This window comes from Daucus carota, chromosome 1 (assembly GCF_001625215.2).
Source record: "Daucus carota subsp. sativus chromosome 1, DH1 v3.0, whole genome shotgun sequence".
NCBI classification, from domain to species: domain Eukaryota; kingdom Viridiplantae; phylum Streptophyta; class Magnoliopsida; order Apiales; family Apiaceae; genus Daucus; species Daucus carota.
Window position 1 is genome coordinate 52919930 of NC_030381.2, and position 19642 is coordinate 52939571.

The 19642-nt window shown below is 34.2% G+C and overlaps 2 protein-coding genes across 2 annotated transcripts; both read left to right on the plus strand.

Moving 5' to 3' along the window:
• Positions 1–879: 879 nt before the first annotated feature.
• On the plus strand, positions 880–2702 carry LOC108198149 (putative GATA transcription factor 22). The gene is made up of 3 exons (XM_017365921.2): positions 880–1256; positions 1584–1913; positions 2133–2702. The coding sequence occupies exons 1-3, from the start codon at positions 1032–1034 to the stop codon at positions 2451–2453; spliced, it is 876 nt and encodes a 291-aa protein (XP_017221410.1). The 5' UTR covers positions 880–1031; the 3' UTR covers positions 2454–2702.
• A 1916-nt stretch (positions 2703–4618) lies between these two features.
• LOC108204440 (probable serine/threonine-protein kinase SIS8) lies at positions 4619–18394 on the plus strand. Its single transcript, XM_017373869.2, has 13 exons — positions 4619–5252; positions 5908–6348; positions 7200–7303; positions 8173–9281; positions 11853–11893; positions 12361–12429; positions 12515–12615; positions 13475–13553; positions 13638–13736; positions 13869–13937; positions 14142–14191; positions 14297–14473; positions 17690–18394. The coding sequence occupies exons 1-13, from the start codon at positions 4893–4895 to the stop codon at positions 17820–17822; spliced, it is 2832 nt and encodes a 943-aa protein (XP_017229358.1). The 5' UTR covers positions 4619–4892; the 3' UTR covers positions 17823–18394.
• Positions 18395–19642: the final 1248 nt, after the last annotated feature.

A 19642-nucleotide genomic window follows, 5' to 3' on the forward strand; every position in this document is an offset into this window, starting at 1 on the left:
TTCAAATTACTTTCATAATTTTAAAATTTTTACAATATGATTTTCATATTTAAGAACGGTCGGAAAATTAAACTCAACCGTCATTAGTACTAATAGTATGGGAAGTAGATCGTTCAAAATTTCATGGCATATAGGTCATGTTTGAAAGTTAAAGGTTTTGGACAAAATTAGACGTTTGAAGTGTTTTAGAGATTTGACCACTAGAATAAGCTAATATTAGTGTTTGGTAGTTAGCGGATCGAAATAGAAATTTGAATAAAAAGGTTAAATTTGAAAAAACTACTTTGAAGAGTTTTTTGAGTTAGAGGTTTTGGTTTGTACAAGAAAAAGCTAATCAATCAGCTATTTACCAAACAGTTTTATGAGAAACCGCTAATTTAATACGCTAGTCAAAACATTTGCTTCAATCAGCTAGTCAAGATATTTGAATCTATCCGTTAACAGCTAACCGTTAACCGCTAATTCCCAAACAACACCATAGTTATTAAGGTTTTTGGAGAATACGAAATCCCAATAACCTCATGATGAGATTGGTATCTCTGTCGCTCCGCTTGTCAGAGAACATTTTACTCATAGGAGTACTAGGAACAGTGCATGCTTAGCTAGTTATACACCAATTATGACAATTATTTTGGCTTGACAGTTGACAATGACCACCTTAATTAACAGGCTGATTTTCAATGAGTATATATATCCACTTATCTTGATATCTTCCACAGTCACAGTGTTCCCCTCTCCAGGACAACATATATACCTACTCCCTCCGTCCCAATCAATAGTATACATTGGGGGACGGGGGCGCGGCACGGACTTTAATGCTTCAATATAATATAGTTTTATAAATTATTTTTAAGATTTTCTTTTTCTGTATAAAAGTATAACATTTATATTTTTATACAAAAAAAGAAAATCTTAAAAATAAGTTGTAGAACTATGTTTTATAAGCGCCTTAAAAAGCGTGTCGAGCAGTGAAAAAGAAACGTATACAATTGACTGGGACAGAGGGAGTACGTAAATACTAAAATCTTGGCATGAATCCAGCATATAATTTCAATTCATCAGCCTCTTCTTTTGGCTTTTTAGATCTTAATAAAGATCATATGCCAGAATATCAACAATATGCCTCCACCACTAATCATTCAGCACTACTTCAGCAGGCTACTGCAACTTCTTCAAAATGTCCTGCTTTCTTCAATTTAACTCCAGATCACCAGACCGGGAGTCACCTCGGAGACTATCCTCAATCTTTGCAGAAGGTAATTAAGATCACAGAAGAAGTACATATGTCATATGATACTTTTTGAAATATAACATAAGATCCATTTATAGCTTTCTTTAACACTTAAGATTTTAGATGGACTGGTTCTTAACATGTTATTAGAGGTCAGACTTGACGGATGTCTCAAGTTACTCTTTGTCACCCCCAGTATTCCTTAAGCTATGATAATAGTAAAACCTAAAGAGTTACAAGTTCTTCTAGTTCATGTATTGATGGAGCAATATTAGTTCAATGTTCAATATTATTAATTGCAATTTTGTTCAATGTTCAATATTATTTAATTGCAATTTTATTTGTTAATTAGGTCACTGAAAAGTCTGTGCTAGAGGGATCAAGTGCAGGGCATGTATTTTATGCTTCTTCTCCGCAAACAGAAGAAGATAATACCAAGGACCACAAGAAAATGGTTGATCATGAAAACATAAGTACGAGTACTGAAGGTGACGGATCAATGAGATGGATGTCCTCCAAAATGAGGGTGAAGAGAAAAATATTGCCTTCGAGTAATAACCATAGTGATCAGATCAATTTTTCTGACCACGGTAATAGCAGCACTGACGTGGTCGTTCGAGTATGTTCTGATTGTAACACAACCAGAACTCCTCTTTGGAGAGGTGGTCCTCGAGGTCCTAAGGTAATCTACCTGTGTACTAGTTTTATCTTTTCTGAACTTAAACACACGCTCTCAGGCTACGTTCACTTTGATGGAATGAAATGAAATTTGTATTCTATTTGGCGAAGGTTCGAGAAAATGTTTATAATTTTCGTTCTTTTCATCATTCCATTCTACCTTGTTTGAACTAGAAATCAAATAAGCTAATTTTATATAAGTTTGAAATCATATGTGTTGCAGTCACTGTGTAATGCTTGTGGGATTCGTCGAAGGAAAGCAAGAAAGGCCATAGCACTAGCAGCTCATAATAGTATCGAAAGCGTTAGTAAAATGGATCAGCACTCTTCTACAAGGCCTTCAAAATTTCACAAGGGAAAGAAATTGCATACAACTTATCATGATGTCACACACTCTCGCCAAACAACTGGCAACTCAAAGCTTAGTTTCGAGGACTTTGCAATGAGTTTAGTTAACAAGAAATCAGCTGAATTGTTCCCTGGGGACGAAGAAGAAGCCGCAATCCTTCTAATGACTCTTTCTTGTAGCCTTATTTCTGGTTGAAGCTAACTAATCAGTTTGCTACATGATTATGTACAATGGTATCTGTTAATTTTGTGAACTTGTGCCTGTATTAATGTGGAGAAGTGAGATCTAATATTGTAATAAGAGCAAGTCCAACAGTGTCTAGTTGGAGCCCTAAACATAATATAAGAAATTATGTCCTGGTAGTTTATGACATATTCTACTTGTAATTTTAACTCCAACGATGTGCTTTATTTTCACTATATGTTTAATATTTTATTATTAAAAGTTCACTTTCATCATTAAAACATAATATAAAATAGAGAGAGAAATAGAGTGTTGGTAAAAATTTATTATAAAATATTAGATAGGGCGAGCCTCAAAAATAGGGTTTGAATGGGTTGTCTAGTGATATAGGGCATCACTAGGACATTCATCAAGTTTTTTCATCAAAAGCCTTATATTATGACTTAGGACACCAGGGCAAGTGTTTCTTTTTGACAGGAAATAGGTAGTTTCGCTGGATTAATAAAGTTTTGTTATTTTTTTTTTTTTGCCAAAATAAAGGTTTGTTATGGTAACAATAAAACATGCATTTGTTCATGTTTTATGAGTAAGAAGCATAAAATAAAACCCTAATACCATCCTTGGCAACTCTACTTCCAACAATTAATAATTTTTTGACAAAAGTAAAAGAATTAATGGCATACTCAATCCAGGTTAATAATTTAATGAATTGATAATAGTATGTGGATTTTAATGAAATATATATGATTTTGATTTCATGTTGAATATGGTGGATTTAAAAATTTCATAAAAGATTCACGTGAAATCTTGTTACGAGAAAGTTGGCCAAAATTATAGATAATATCAGTGTTCTACTGGAATTGATTTTTCATATGTATAACTTTATAATTTATATTAAAAACATATATTAATTAAAACAAATTCATATGTTTCTCAATATAGGATTAATTTTAATATATATTAATTAAAAATATATATTAAATAAAAATATTATTAAATATTAAATTTATTCCTGAAATAATTATAAACAAATAATAAATAATTGACCGCAGGGGCAAAAACTGCTGGTTTTAATAATCGCACAACAGAGTTAAAGCTTCTGGGCTTTACTGAGAGATGGACCATAAACTACTAGAAATAGACTTGGAGCTGGATTCATATGTGTAAAATTAAAAGAATTGCATGCAGGCCCACCAGCCCAAAATTTCTACCACTACTAACTTATTTGTATATTTTGAATTTAAAATATTGATACATTTTAGTTCAAATAAATTGATCCTCCAATAATATTATTATAATATAATGATAATTTTATCATAAATATTTTTTTTATTAAATTAAGACAATATTATTCTAATTTTGTTAATTAATATAATATTGTTCCATTTATATAGTAATTAAATTTTAAAAAAACAGTTACCAAGTAAACTTCTAATTAAAACAAACCAACAAAGACAATAATATATTATTTTAATATTATATGTAATGACGAGCCAAACATATTCAACCCAACAAATCGTTATAAGCACTAAATACCAGTACACCGTGAATTTGCTAATTTGAAATTATATCATTATATAAATAAATATATCGCATATTGAATTAAACTAAAAATATTTTTTTTTATATTATTGATGACATAAAATCGATCCACCGTACACAATGTACTCACAAAATACAAAAGCACAACTTTTCATGTCTAAGCTGAAATCACCGGTCTTTAACAAATTTGTTATTGCGCTGTTTTGCATACGTAAAATTGTTCATATGATTGTCTGAACCAAAAATGCATCATCCCGTATAAAGCCAATTTACTATTTTTTAACATAACATGTGATAATTAGTTTAGTTTAGAGTATTTGGTTATATTAATAAGTTATTATTATAATGCAGCTTATAATATCTACATTTTATATATTTAAGATATTTCTTATTAAATTAAGTTATGTGGGAAAAATATACTAAATAATCAATTCTACGGGTGTCTTGCTATTTTCTAGAGAAACTTCATCTCATAATTCAAATTTGTAGTGAAGTTATTTTAACTTTTTAAAATATTTTCATTTCTAATAATTATTTAATTTGTCTGGAAAAAATAATTAATTGGAGGGGTTAAGAACTTAAGATTAAGCGAGTTCCATATTATATACCCTGCGCCTGGAAGCAGAGGATAAACCGCGTCAGCCACTGACTACATACACCTAATAAATTAAACACCACCGAGCTACTTGATATATACAAACAATCTATACATACACCTATACATACATTCCATTCCAGTCCAATGGAGGGAACCCTCGATCACTTAATTTAATCTCCACACTTTGCTTCTTCAACAAGCTGCTGCAACTTCATCGATCCCAATCTATACACACACCTATACACACAACTCGCCGGAGCTGTTTCGATTCTGATTCGTTGCGTTTGTTTTGTGATGCGATTCTCTCGACTATGTCGAAGATGAAACACTTGTTGCGTAAGCTTCACATCGGCGGCGGTGGCGCCGACAATTTCGCCGATCACCACCGCGTGGAGGCGAGTTCGTCGGTGAGCGCGAGCCCGACGCCGCAGACGACGCCGGTTGCGGCGGAGACGGCGGCGTATTCGGCATTGACGAGCGGGGAATCGGCGGCCGCGGAGGAGGCGTACTTCGAGGAGGAGTATCAGATGCAGTTGGCGTTGGCGATCAGTGTTTCGGATCCTGAGACGAGAGAAGATGCGGAGACGGCGCAGATCAAGGCTGCCAAGCAGCGGAGCTTGGGGCTTTCGGGTTCGGAGAGTGTAGTGGAGTTTTTGTCGGTTCGGTATTGGGTAATTTGCTGATTTGCGGTTAATTTTTGTTAATTGAAGTGTTTAATTGTTGTTACTGAAGGTGTTGATGTATTGTGCGGTTAATTAAGTTAAAACTGTTGGTATTGTTATTAATTAAAGTGTGTAATTGTCATTTTGTTGTATTGAGCATTTAATTAAGTGAAAACTACCGATTTTGGTATTATTCTTTAAGCATTTCTTTTTCATTTGTTACTGTTCTGCTGCGCGGGACAGTTAATTAAGCTAACATTGTGAGATTTTGTCATTAATTGAAGCCTTTGATTCTTGTTTCTATATTGGGAAGTTAATTAGGTTAAAATTGATTTGTTTTTTTAGTTTGTTGGAGTTTCTAATCTCAAAATTGGCCTATCACTGTCTTTATATTAGGATCTAGATGTTGAGCGGTACTTTGAGCTCACTTTAACTAGTAAACCTTCATACTGTGGAATTAAAGTTTTGTATTTGGATTATTGTCACGGTAACGAATAGGTATTAGTTTTCCTTTGCGGGCAAATATAAGTGCTTGTTCTTGTTTGTGTTAATTATGTTAGCAGTGGCGTAGTAGGGTTTTGCTTAAAGTAGATGCTAGTCTGTCATTCTTATGTTTTCCCTAGGGTTTGAATACTGACTAATTAGCCGAATTTCTTCTCTGCAGAGTAATAATGTTGTTAATTACGACGAGAAAGTGATGAATGGATTTTATGATATTTATGGAGGTTCTTCAAACTTAACCACCCAAGGGAAAATGCCATCACTAGTGGATCTTGAAGCAATTCCTGTATCAGACAGTGTTGATTATGAAGTTATATTAGTGGATCGGGCAAATGATATAGAGCTGCGGAAACTTGAGGAGAAAGTCGTTGGATTATTATTGGATTATCAGGCATTGGGGGCTGGTCAAATTATGAATGGTTTGGTCCAGATTATTGCTGATATAGTCGTCGATAGAATGGGTGGTCCAGTCAGTAATGCAGATGAATTGCTAAAAAGATGGACTAGCAGGAGTTATGAAGTGCGGAATTCCCTAAAATCTGTCATAATCCCCATTGGTTGTCTCGAAGTGGGGCTTTCACGCCACAGGGCCTTACTTTTTAAGGTTTGGAAATTCGAAGTTTCTCTTTCTCGCATCTCTCAAGTCACATGTGTGTTAATGTAGTTCACGACAATTTTTTCCCATTGGACATAATTCATTTTATATTTATTACCGCTCTTAGGGTGTAAGAATTAAGAGACCAATCCTTAGTTTAAAAAAATGAGCAAAATTATTTGTAGAACTTGTCTTCACTTCGTAGTATATCACTATTAATATTATTTGATGTGTAAAGGTTTGGGTACTATGTGTTTACTTTGGTCATTGCAAATTAGGTTAGGACTTTGTTTTCACACTCATCTATAAGAAGTGAACATGAACTCAAGCATTACATAAGTACCTTGGTTCTCATCTCTTCTAGTAATATTTAAAATCATAAACTTGTTCTGGTATATAGTGTTCTTACTACAGACCTGATCTTTTTAATCATTTCAGTCTTTCTAGTTGCACCCCAATATTTGGTAGACAGCATTCTACATTGTGTTAAAACGGGTTTGCGACAGTGATACGAGACATACAGGTGGACAAGTTCCTATGCTACTATGGAGAATCGAAAATCAATTAGGACTAAAATTTTCAGTGACAACCTTGAATAGATATCAAACAGAATTGAAAATGTTTTTATCAAAATATCTTTCTGCAAAATATTTATGTGAATTAGAATTGCTAATAATTTGAGTCATAACAATATTTGGTTCTTTTTGCCAAGTAGAAGTAATATAGAGCCATTGATTAATAATTAAGAGATAATTTTGTTAGTTTTTTATGCACGTGTAAATGAATTGTGTGGAAGCATTATTAATTAATGGATTTATGTATAAAAGTTATATTGTAATATTTTGTACAATGGTTGCTAGGTACTCGCGGATAGGATCAACCTTCCATGTATGCTGATTAAGGGTAGCTATTATACTGGCACCGATGATGGAGCTGTAAACTTGATCAAAATTGATGATGGAAGGTATTTACGATAATAATATGTGAAAACTAATTCTGTTAAGTTCTATTATTCTATACATTACTTCTATATATAGCTCTGTACTGATTGTGTATATGTTCTAAATTAAAGTTTCATACTGAATTCTTAACTCATCATAACTTAGGCTAACTCTTAAATGAAAAGAAAAAAGACTAATATTAGCTGGTAGATAGTATGTGAGGTAAAAGAATTTCTGAGTGAATCTTGTTATAAGTAATGCAATTCTATTTTGTGTTTAATTGTTCCCATTGTCATAGAACCACATGTATAAAAGCCGAAAATACTTGCCTTGATCTTCCATCTGTTAAAGATCTTATGTTCCGAAATTATTTGGTTCAGTGTATTATAATCTAATGTATGCATTCCGATTGCTGATAATCTGTTCTCATTGTCGTGGTTCTGATATTTTTAAGCTTTATAACATGGATCCCTCATTTGGCACAAAGCATCCTTGACTAACAGTAGGCACTGTAGAAGGGTTTGAGGTTTTGGACCATTGGTGAGCCACAGTTCTTTCGTATTATGATGTCAAATGAACACTCAATAGAAATATGAATACAATGTTAAATTTGAGTATTCACTGTTGTTGACCAGTTTTGGAGTTTGTTCTCTTCTGTGAAACATGTCAAATGGTGAACAGTATGTTTAGGTGGTAATTGTCAAATGCAGATTACTCTTCTTCTGCCGCTTTGTTTTTTAAGATACACTGTTAAAAAGTGAAATGTAGCAAGTGAACTTTACTGGCATAGTAGGTGGATGTCCTGCATATACTAATCCACAGTTGACAATTTAGAAGTCATATTACAAACAACAATAAAGTTGTGATGTTGCTGATTGTCGGATTGATGCAGCGAATACATAATAGATCTAATGGGAGCTCCAGGCACATTGATCCCAGCTGAGGTTCCCAGTTGCAATCTTCAGAATTTTGGCCTAGATACCAGGTCTTATACTGATATATCTGACACAGTTATCGGTCATGAAAGAGTTGTCACAGCTTCTAGTTCAAATTCAGTTACTGCATTATCTGAAGGTATCCCATCAAAAAAGGATGATAAGAACGTTGGTGATAAGAACCAAATGGAGAGGTTTGAATATGACTTCGGAAAGCTTCTTCCATCACTATGCAAGTCAAACGAAGGGTTGTCGAGCGGCGGAGAGAAACCATCAGCTGCAAAGAAGTTACAAGTTAAAGATGTCTCCAAATATGTCATCAGTGCTGCTAAAAACCCTGATTTTGCACAAAAGCTTCATGCTGTTTTGTTGGAAAATGGTGCATCACCTTCTTCAGATATGTTTTCTAATACAAATCCTCAGTATCTTGGTGAAGATAACATGCTAGCAAAATGTAATATATATGATGGAAATATGGCGGATTGGGGTGCACAATGTGATCATACATTCTTGCGTAACAGTGAACAGTGTTTTGTACCGTTTACTGGAGCACAATTATTTGAAAATGTAAGCTATGATACTGAGCAAAATGTGATCAAGAGGCCTCAGACAGCACAGGAGGAACTGAACTTCCCTAACACTGATTTCATGTTACCGTTGTTTGTTGCTAATAAAGAGGGTTCTGTGCCTAATTACAGTGAAACTACGACAAACTTTTCGACTCATGATGCCAATGCAGTTGGTTCCTCTCAGCTAGTTGCTAGTGTTTTACAAGCCGATCACACTAGTGTATCATCCTTGTCTCGTGCATATAATCCTATCAATGGACAACCCAGAGACGCTCTTGTTGGTAATGATGCCCTATGCTCCAAAGAGAGTACCACAGATGTTTCCGAGAATATTGAAAAACAAGAAGAAACCTGCATGCAATTGATTACTAAATCCAATGGTGATCAGAATATTTCCTGCAATACTTACAATGAGAAGAGCAGCCCAGTGCTGGGAGAGGTTGCAGAGTGGGAAATACCGTGGGAGGACCTGCAAGTTTTTGAACGCATTGGTATTGGTAAGAATTTACAGAAGTTTCTCCTAATGAAGATTAAATTTAGGTATAAAATTGATATGTGTGTGTGTGTGGTGGTGGGGGGTGTTAGATAATGCTTATGTGCTTTTCCTAGTTTCAGCAGGCTAAAATGTAGAAGGTGTTTTGAGATCTTTTAACGGTGTGGCACTGCAAATTGTGTTGTTCTGGCATGAAACATCAAAAAATTAGCTCACAGCATTTTTATTACTTAGCCAGTATAGGATTTAGCCAGACAAAACTAGGTTTCGTCTTGACTTTATCTTTAGCATCTACAAGGCTTGATTAATATCTATAATGAGTCTGATGGCCGAGGAACCAGGAGGTAAAAGTTGATGGTGTATAATTATAACAATGTAGAGATGGTTGGAAGAATTTTATATATTATAAGCATGAATAAGAGATGGATTACAGGGGGAGTGACTGGATAATAGAAGGATAACTAAAGGAGGATGTCCAACCCTAATCATCAGCTCAAATTTGTAGGATACATGCTATTTATCAGGAATTTATTGATATAAATTGGAATGTAGCATCATGATTGATAATACATCCAAGTGCAAACTATTTCTTGAAATCCCCAACTATTCTCTGTTTCCATAGAATCAGTGTTCATCTCCTTTTTATACTGAAAAACAAATAAGAAAGGTTCTCTGCTAGAAGATTTCTGTAGATAAATGCATGAAGTAGAAGAAATTAAAGGCGACTAAACTGAGCTAAGTACAATTAAGAGATTCATCTTCATGTGTGCCTGGTAAATTAACAGATTTTCACATATTAAAGATGAGACAGTTCTCGACGTTGCAAGCTGTGTTACATGGGCACTTTTATGTGGGTAAAGTGAATTACCTGTAATAATGCCAATAGCAAACATAGATGTTTCATATTTGTGCTTAGCATTCATGTCCGGTCGACATTTTATTGATAAAAAAGATGAAAATGATTTAATATAACAGCAAATTTAACAAGTGTTTGCCACGGTACGAACAAGAAATATTATTATTGTTATGCCCTCTGCATGTCTTTATGTTATGTAAGTGTTTATCATACTGAAATTTTGCTTAAGATGGTATAGAAGTCGCTAAACTTGTTATTAAATAGTACTCCCTCCTTCTCAACCATTTCTTTACACTTTCCTTTTGAGATGTCCCATCCAATTCTCTACATTTTAAAACTTACTAAGGTGCTGTTTGGGATTGCTGTTGCAGACAGCAACAGCAGCTTTTTGCTGAAAAGCAGGTGAAAAACTGTTTGGTAAATGTTAAAGCAGCTTTTCTGAACAGCAGCTTTTGGCTGAAAAGCTGCTTTTAGAAAAAGCAGGTCCTCCTATGCTTTTGGAAAAAGCTGCTTTCAGCTTTTGCAGGATGCTGTTACAAATTTCACTATCAAACTTCATAACAAAAAATATTTTTTTATATTATAACTTAAAATAAACAAATATCAAAAAAATTACCAAACAGTTATCTGATTTCTACAACAGCACTTTTTTTACCAGCACTTTTACTGACCGCACAGCAATTTTTAACAGCACCCCCAAACAGACCCTAAATATAGTAAAATTTTATAATATAGAATTCAACTAATCCCACTACTTTTCTCCACTACTTACTTTATACATTAAATATCAAGCGGTCCCACTGCTATCCTCACTTTTCTTACCTTTTCACCATTACTTTACTTACTTTCTTAACCTCCTTGCCCAACCTAAATGTTAACATTTGGGTGGGATGGAGGAAGTAACATATAACAAATATGAATTTATCGACCTTGTCTTGTTGTCAAAGAAGCTGGCTCATTTCAGTCCAAAATTAAGCGCACATGTATGCAATTACCTCCAACAAACTGTGTCCATGTAACATCACTCCGTATTTTCTTGAGCAAAGCTACGGTAAATTGCAGCTGTTAGTTCAAAAGGCTGTAGCATTTATTTCCTCCTTGGATAAATTTAAATAACCATTGATTGCCGTCCTCCTTTGAGCAACTATTATTGCCTCTATGCATATTAGGCTCTCTTTGCTTAGAGAAAAGAAAATCAAATTTGTCATTGCTTTTGGAAGAAGTATTATCTTCTTGTGATTGAGCACGTAGATATTTTATTAGAAGTGTGTAGAGTAAAAGTTAACTGTCAAAGCTCATTGTTTCCATCTCTAGATGTATGCATGTATATATGACACATATGTGTCCAGCAATTGTTTTTATCTGTGAAAATTTGAAATTTGATTTACATTGATATAATTCTTAATGAGAATTATGATACAATTTGCAATGTTTATTTTGCAAATGTATTATTTTATAATTTTGTAGAGTATCTGCTTATCTGGTAACCTCTACCAGAATAATTAGTTTTGTCTCTACGAAATGTGATACTTAAATGCAGGCACTCCTGCTATGCCCATAACTCATTGTCTAATTATATCTTATATGGATTTTGCTAGTGGTTTCTTGCAAAGACTAATCCTCTTGTGTATTTACATGGGAATTGGAATTTAATGTCAATGTTAGTATTACAATGACTCAGTTCTTTTAATAATCTTTTTATTTTGTATGGGCTGGCAGGTTCATATGGTGAGGTTTTTCGTGCGGAATGGAACAGCACCGTAAGTTAAAATCCTTATTTATTTATTTTTTTATTTAAGCTCTGATCCTGATCAGGAGTTCCCTTTATAATGCATGATCTCCTTATTAGTTTCACATTGTCCATTATCCAACATGTTGGCAGAAACCGTAAGAACTTGATGGGAAAAACATGCGCGCGCGTGTGTGTGTGCGCACATTTTTGCCCTTAGATTTTTTTTGCAAAAGCTGATTGAACAGTTCTATTTTTTGGCTCTTTCGAAATATTAAATTTGCCCATCTTAAACATGATTACATGATAATTTGTGCCTGCAAAATCGTTATTGCACTGCCAGTGAGTTTTGCGATAGCATTTCTAAAAATATTTGATTTCTGATGTTGATCAAATAATTGACTGTGCTCTTCTAACAATATATGTGTCAGTTGTTAATCTGTATTTCTAGCAAGGACACCATATCTCATTAATCAATACTTTGGTATGGTCTGACAGGAAGTTGCTGTGAAGAGATTTATGAACCAGGATATCTCAGGCGATGCACTTGATCAATTTAAATGTGAAGTAAGTTATATATTTATCTTGCATTTGATTGAACGCTGGTTACGTATGTATCTTAATTAACCTTTTAATGTTTTGCCTATTGCAGGTTGAAATTATGTTGAGACTGAGACATCCTAACGTGGTTCTCTTCATGGGAGCAGTTACTCGCCCCCCAAATCTGTCTATACTTACGGAGTTTTTACCAAGGTTGATCTCTTTCTCCCTTGTTTATACTAGACGATCTTTACCGGGATTTGTGTGCGCCACACACTCACACACACACGCACCAGTTCCAAGGCACACAACATTTCAACCTGCATAAGAGATATAGATTGAAAGAGTACTTTTTTTAAATATGTCATACTAAAATTACAACTGTTACTGAAAATAAGATTAATACAGAAAATGAAAGGGTGACCAAGGAAAAAAGACCCTTGTCTTTAGTATTGCACAGGGGTCGTATTCTATGTCCTTTATAAATAATGGGCAACTTGACTACACTTATCAGGTGTGAAGTTATATGATAAAAAATAGTCGCGCTCGCATTTTTTTTTTGGAGGGAGTATAGGCGAAGGAAAGGGAGGCTATTATATTCTGTTAACAATGCAACTGGCACCCTCTCTACTCCCCATAATATGATATTAACTAAACGGTTTGTCTAGTGCGTGCCCATGGGCACATGCTAAGAATTAAATTTTATGCATTTAGCTCATTTTGATTGGTGTGGTGGTTGTATATGCAGGGGGGGCAACCATTATTAAGAAGTAGGAGCCAATCAAAATGAGTTGAATACATAGAATTTGGTGCTTAGGATGTGCCCATGGGCACATCATAGAAAAACTGTTAATTAAAACATTGCACATAGTTTTTCGCAATGAACAAAAAATGCTTGTGTTCTGAGCCATGGTCCTGATTACAGAGAGCTATGTAATAGTCATCAGTTCTCTTACCTGCTGTTCAAGTTTCTCGTAGTGCTGTTAGAATGGTGATATACTGAAAATGTTCAATCACTAGGTATTTTAATAAATAAAGGCTTCCATGTAGATTTATACTGGATTTTGTGCAGGGGAAGTTTGTTTAAGCTGCTGCATCGTCCAAACATCCAACTTGATGAGAAGAGGCGATTGCGAATGGCTCTTGATGTGGTAAGAGTTGGATACAATGTTTCCACTTGATTTCTGCAATTTATTTCGATTGTATCTTATTAAATCTGTTTTAATTTTTTGCAGGCTAAGGGAATGAATTACTTGCATACAAGCAATCCTATGATTGTACATCGAGATCTGAAAACTCTGAATCTCCTTGTTGATAAAAATTGGGTTGTTAAGGTTAGTTTGGTATTGGCCTTCAAGTCCTCATATATTACAAAGGAAATCGGAAATCCATTTTTTCTTTGCTTGAAGAACTCAGAATATTATGATTTTCTGCTGAAACTTATATTTAATTGTTAATGTCTACAGGTTTGTGATTTTGGGATGTCACGGTTGTTGCACCACACGTTTTTATCTTCTACGTCGACTGCGGGAACGGTAAGGCTTTGGGATACTAAAGGTGTTATTTGTCAGTTAATTAGGTTTATGTTCTATCTACCCTATTTTCGTCTATTTTGTGTTCATTCCTTAAGTTCTGTTTTCCTTGCACCCTAGCGAGGGTGGTAAAAAGTCACAGGGGTAAAGTGGGAGCTTTTCTATAATTCTTAGAGCATTACATGTACTGATAGATTGTATATGCAGCCTGAATGGATGGCTCCTGAGGTTCTAAGGAATGAATTATCCAATGAGAAGTAAGTTCATGCTTCGTATACCTTGAAGATCTTTGTAGGGGTTTAGTAACACTTTTGACGATTTTGTTTCGGACTTGCTGAGAGTATATTGGATTCTTTTTGTAGGTGTGATGTATACAGCTTTGGGGTGATATTGTGGGAGTTGGCAACTTTGCGTGTGCCATGGAACGAGATGAACTCTATGCAGGTTGTTGGAGCTGTTGGATTTCAACATAGACATCTGGATGTACCAGACTGGGTTGATCCCTTGGTAACAGAGCTAATACTTGAGTGCTGGAATCCGTAAGTTTATAATCTTGCTTTCTATTCTGGTCTTTCAATGGTGGATAACTGGGTAATGACATTTTGTTTCAATTACTGATATTTAGTGAACTTCAGTTTTCATAAAATATATTAAAACTTAATCATTAGCCTACAAACTACTAGAACCAGTCTCTAACCAATTTTTAATTACTATTTGTAACTACAAAAATCACTCGTTTGTACATCACAAATCACTTTTATATATATAACATATCTCAAAAACGAATCTATACATACATACATATATATATATATATATATATATATATACCACGTATATGATCATAATCTTCACCCATACTGAAATAATAGACCTGCCGCCATTACCAACACCTTTTATGACTTGCTCCAATAGAAACCAAATTAGCCTACAAACTACTAGAACCAGTCTCTAACCAATTTTTAATCACTATTTTTAACTACAAAAATCACTCGTTTGTACATCACAAATCACTTTCTTATATATAACATATCTCAAATACGAATCTATACATACATATATATACCACGTATATGATCATCATCTTCACCCATACTGAAATAATAGACCTGCCGCCATTACCAACACCTTTTATGACTTGCTCCAATAGAAACCAAATTAGCCTACAAACTACTAGAACCAGTCTCTAACCAATTTTTAATCACTATTTTTAACTACAAAAATCACTCGTTTGTACATCACAAATCACTTTCTTATATATAACATATCTCAAATATGAATCTATACATACATATATATACCACGTATACATAGTTACACGGATCGCGGATCGATCCGGTACGCGGTACGAGTTCGGGTACGTGGGACGTTACTTTGGACGAATCGGGTACGAAGAGCCGTGAATCGGGTTCGCGGGTCGAATCAAGGATCCCGTGCAAAATATTTTTTATTAGATAATTTAAAATTATATTTTTTATTTATTGAGAATGTTACGAGAATATCAATAAAATATTTATGCAAAGATTGACAATGAATTAAAACTAATATTTTTATAAATATTATAATTTGAAGTTAATCTAAATTGGATAAGAATCAACACTGTCATTATAAGTTGACTTTAATAGATTGTTTTAATAAAAATTATGCTAGTTGATGTTTTTCTTTTTTATTCAAATTGGTATAAAAATGATAATTTTTTATTTTTAAATGTTATTCAATAATTAAAATTTAAATATAAATATAATTTCTTTTTTACAAACTAAATAAACTAAATAAAATCGATTAAAATTAAAATAGATATACGTTACATAGTTGATGTTGCGTGAATAAGACTAATAGAAAGAGAAAAAACAAGAGTACTGACTGTCCAGTTGTCTAATATGTGTTGACTGTATTGACTTTCATATTAATATCCACCATCCACGTGTTCCTCGGTTTCTCTGTGACGCCCCCCTTCCTGCCAATACTCGAGTTCCCAACTCACACCAACAAGCTTCAACCCATAATTCACACAATTAGTATCACCAATTTAAATCAACAACCACTCCAATTTTTAGGACATTCTAACTTTAATTCTTGAAAGATTGATTCCATTATAAAAGGGTTGATTTACGAGTGTATACTACAGCCATTTAGTTCTCCATTTTCATGCTTAATATATTGTACTACTGGTGGGCACCAATTGAACATTACAATTATGTAAGTTATGAATTTAATTCTTTTAATCACCACTATAGAGCAAAATAAGAATTAAATACCTTAATAATGGAAACTTGCACACTCAGAATCTTTCTTCCTTTTTCTACCGTAAGTCTTCCAACCCCCTGTCTCAACTCAATGATTTACTGACCATCCTTTATTTCTTACATTTATCAGCTTTATATACTACTTCACTAATCATCATTAAGTGCTAATAATCTCTTAATTTTATTATTTATTTATTGAACTTTGCTTGGCCACCAAGCATTCGACTTGGGCTCCAAGTCTAATACTTGGGCCCCAAGTTCCGCCACGTCAATAATAAAACAAATTCCGCTCGGCTCGGTTATTCTCGTATCGGTTTTTAACTAATTGCAAATTAAATATTGTACAAAATAATTAAATAAATATATTATTAACTATTTTAATATTTTCTGGCCAATCCCCAAACTTATAAAATAACGATAACAAAATGATCATCTCAGCTCAAACGTAATATTTATTCACGAGTCGGTAAATAAATATCCGTGTCTACTATAATTTCTGTATAAACGTAACTCTCGGGTTAACGTACATATTTAAATAAAAAGATTGGCGCACACCAACTAATATAATACGTTTTCTAGAATTCTCACAGTTACGATATTTTTAGTTAATACTACTCGCATTAAATGCAAGACTAATAAAATAGTATTTTCGCACAATATATATTTTTAATTAAATAACAATATTTTTTACGCACTTGTAATTTCACGGGTGTTACATTCTCCCCACTTCATCTTCTCCCTGCTTCATCTTCTTCACCACACATCCTCTTCTGTCATGCTGCAATTTACATACATATATCCACATAAATATATATATATATATATATCACAGGTCATGTAACCCATCTTTATCTTCTTCCTTTCTTCCTCGTTTTATAGTCGCCGGTAAGTAAAAAGGATTCGCCGGAAATGACGAACTGGAACGCGATCCCGAGCATTCCGGGTCGACTTCGACCCGCGTTTCGGAACGCGCGTACCAGTTCGCGGATCCCTAGGTTGACCCGCGAACCGGGTAACTATGCACGTATATGATCATCATTTTCACCCATACTGAAATAATAGACCTGCCGCCATTACCAACACCTTTTATGACTTGCTGCCATCGCCTAAAATCACTAATAGCCACCGCCGCTTTCCACCACAACTTACCACCAGTGGCGACTACTTACCATCATCATACACCTCCTCTCATCACTTAATACCATCATGGGCCTTCTACAACTACAATTAATCATCAATAATCGACCACCAAAAGTCAACAGAAGTAGATTTTCTCGATTATGGAAGATAAAAATTGCTGATTTTGCTATATAAAATAGTGATTAATGAAATATAAACGAGTGATTCTTGTAGTTGTAAATAGTGACTGTGGAATTGGTTTTTAGTTTGTATTTGATCACTGGCCTATGTGTATGTGTGTGTGTGTGACTGTACAACTCATTGAACTTGCAGTATTATTGATCTTACCTTTTCTATATAAATCTTCTGATAAACGTATTTCTTTTACAGTGTTGCGCAATTGCGACCCTCGTTTGGGCAGATAATTGCCCGTCTTAGATGTTTTCAGCATCTGGTGATTGCTGAGAAAAGAAAGGCTGGCAAAGTCAGCGGAAGAAACGAGAGGAAGAATTCTGTTGAATGACATACTGTTGCCAGCTTCCTGGGTTCAAAAAGGGTGCCCGAAGACTTTAGGAGTAGAAGCATTGTAGAGAAGTGACCATAAGAGGAAACTGGATAGGGAAGTGTTAGTTTCACATAACATGGGGACTGAGCACAGCCAATTCAGGAGCGTCATCCTCCATATCAGTTGCTGTGCAGACTGCAGTGGGGACGACTTTTGCTGTAAATTAGCCTTTGAATATTTATGTAATAAATCTCACAGAAGATGTCCAAGAGCAAAAAAAAAATGAAAAAAAAGATGAAAATCAAAAGAAACGCTGAAATCAAACGACAGGATAAAAGAAAAAGAAAAAGAAAAAACACTGTTTCCCCTGTAATATTTTACCTTCTTGAGCGTTGTACGCTTTGGATTGTAAGAATGGTTCATAGGTGTAACCGTGTAAGACAGAAGAGAAGTATACATTTCCGTTAGAGGTCCTTAGATGTCATCGAGGAGGTAATTGTGGCTTCCTGTGAATTGTTGTAGCAATTATCATTGCATTTGTTGTGTACTGTACATTACAAAGTGGAAAAAAGAAACCAATTGAATGTTTCTGTTATAGCCCCGTAGGTAATTTGAGGGTTGGCTCTCGAATTACCCATCACATACCCATCACTAGGGAATCTTATATCCAGATCAGAGTTTTTATATCCAGAGCAAAAGAGGCAGGAAAAGATGAAATTACCCTCACATTGTTTTTTTCTTTTGCTGTTATTGTATATGCGCGGGGTCAGTTTTGTCTTTTTATCCTTTATTTGCTATGGATATTAATAATCAGCTCAGGATATAGCATTTCCCCATCACTAATGTCAATATCACACTTTGAGAAAATAAATATCATTTACTGAGCATCAGGTAGTGTCGTAGCAGTTTGGATATTCGTCAAAAATACTACATCATCTAGGATTAAAAAGCACGATCTAGTGTTTTTTTTTCAAAATTGAAAATGTTTGATTCTCCGGTGTTAATAAATAATATTTGAGGTTATTTTTTCCAAATCTATTATTTTATGCATTATTTATGTGTGTTGTGATATATGGGTCTTTTCTCCTCTTAGAAATAGGAGTACTTTTTTGTAAATAAAATTTAACATCAAAATCTTATTTTCATCAAGAATATTAAAAACCAATTTGTTGACTTTATATATGGTCAGTAGACTCAAAACATGAATACACCAGTATTCAAGTGCATGTTCCGTCCCAAATTCTGTACAGTACTGTAGCATAAAACGATTGTTTTATGATGATCACGACAGTACGGGTTGATTAAACAACAGAAACACAAAATTTGGTGATTTGTACCAGCTACCATCTATTCCATCTGTCCCTCTCATTTCTTTACTGTTACTATTTTGGGATGTCCCTCTCATTTTTTTACGTTACTATAAATAGCAAGTTTTTCTCATCATTACACCCATTATCTTCCCCTACCATCTCATATTTAACAATAAAAACTACTATTACACCCACTACTTTCCTCCACCATCTCAAATCTATTATTAAATATTGATGGGTCCCACCACTTTACCCACTTTTCACCTAACTTTACTCATTTTTTATACATTGTCTTGGTCTCCGTGTCCCCCTCCAATGTAAACAATTGAGGGGGACGGAGGGAGTATTATGAATTGCACAGTTTGTTTAAGCAGTTAAGCTTCCTTTTCTAGGTGGTTAGCTGCAAAAGTAGATAATGATCGCTACAAAGGTTGATTTTAACTTTAATTAGGACAATTCCAACTTCCTAATATTTAATTTATTTTACTACTAAAATTAGTATTTATTTTTGCCAACAATGTTGATTTT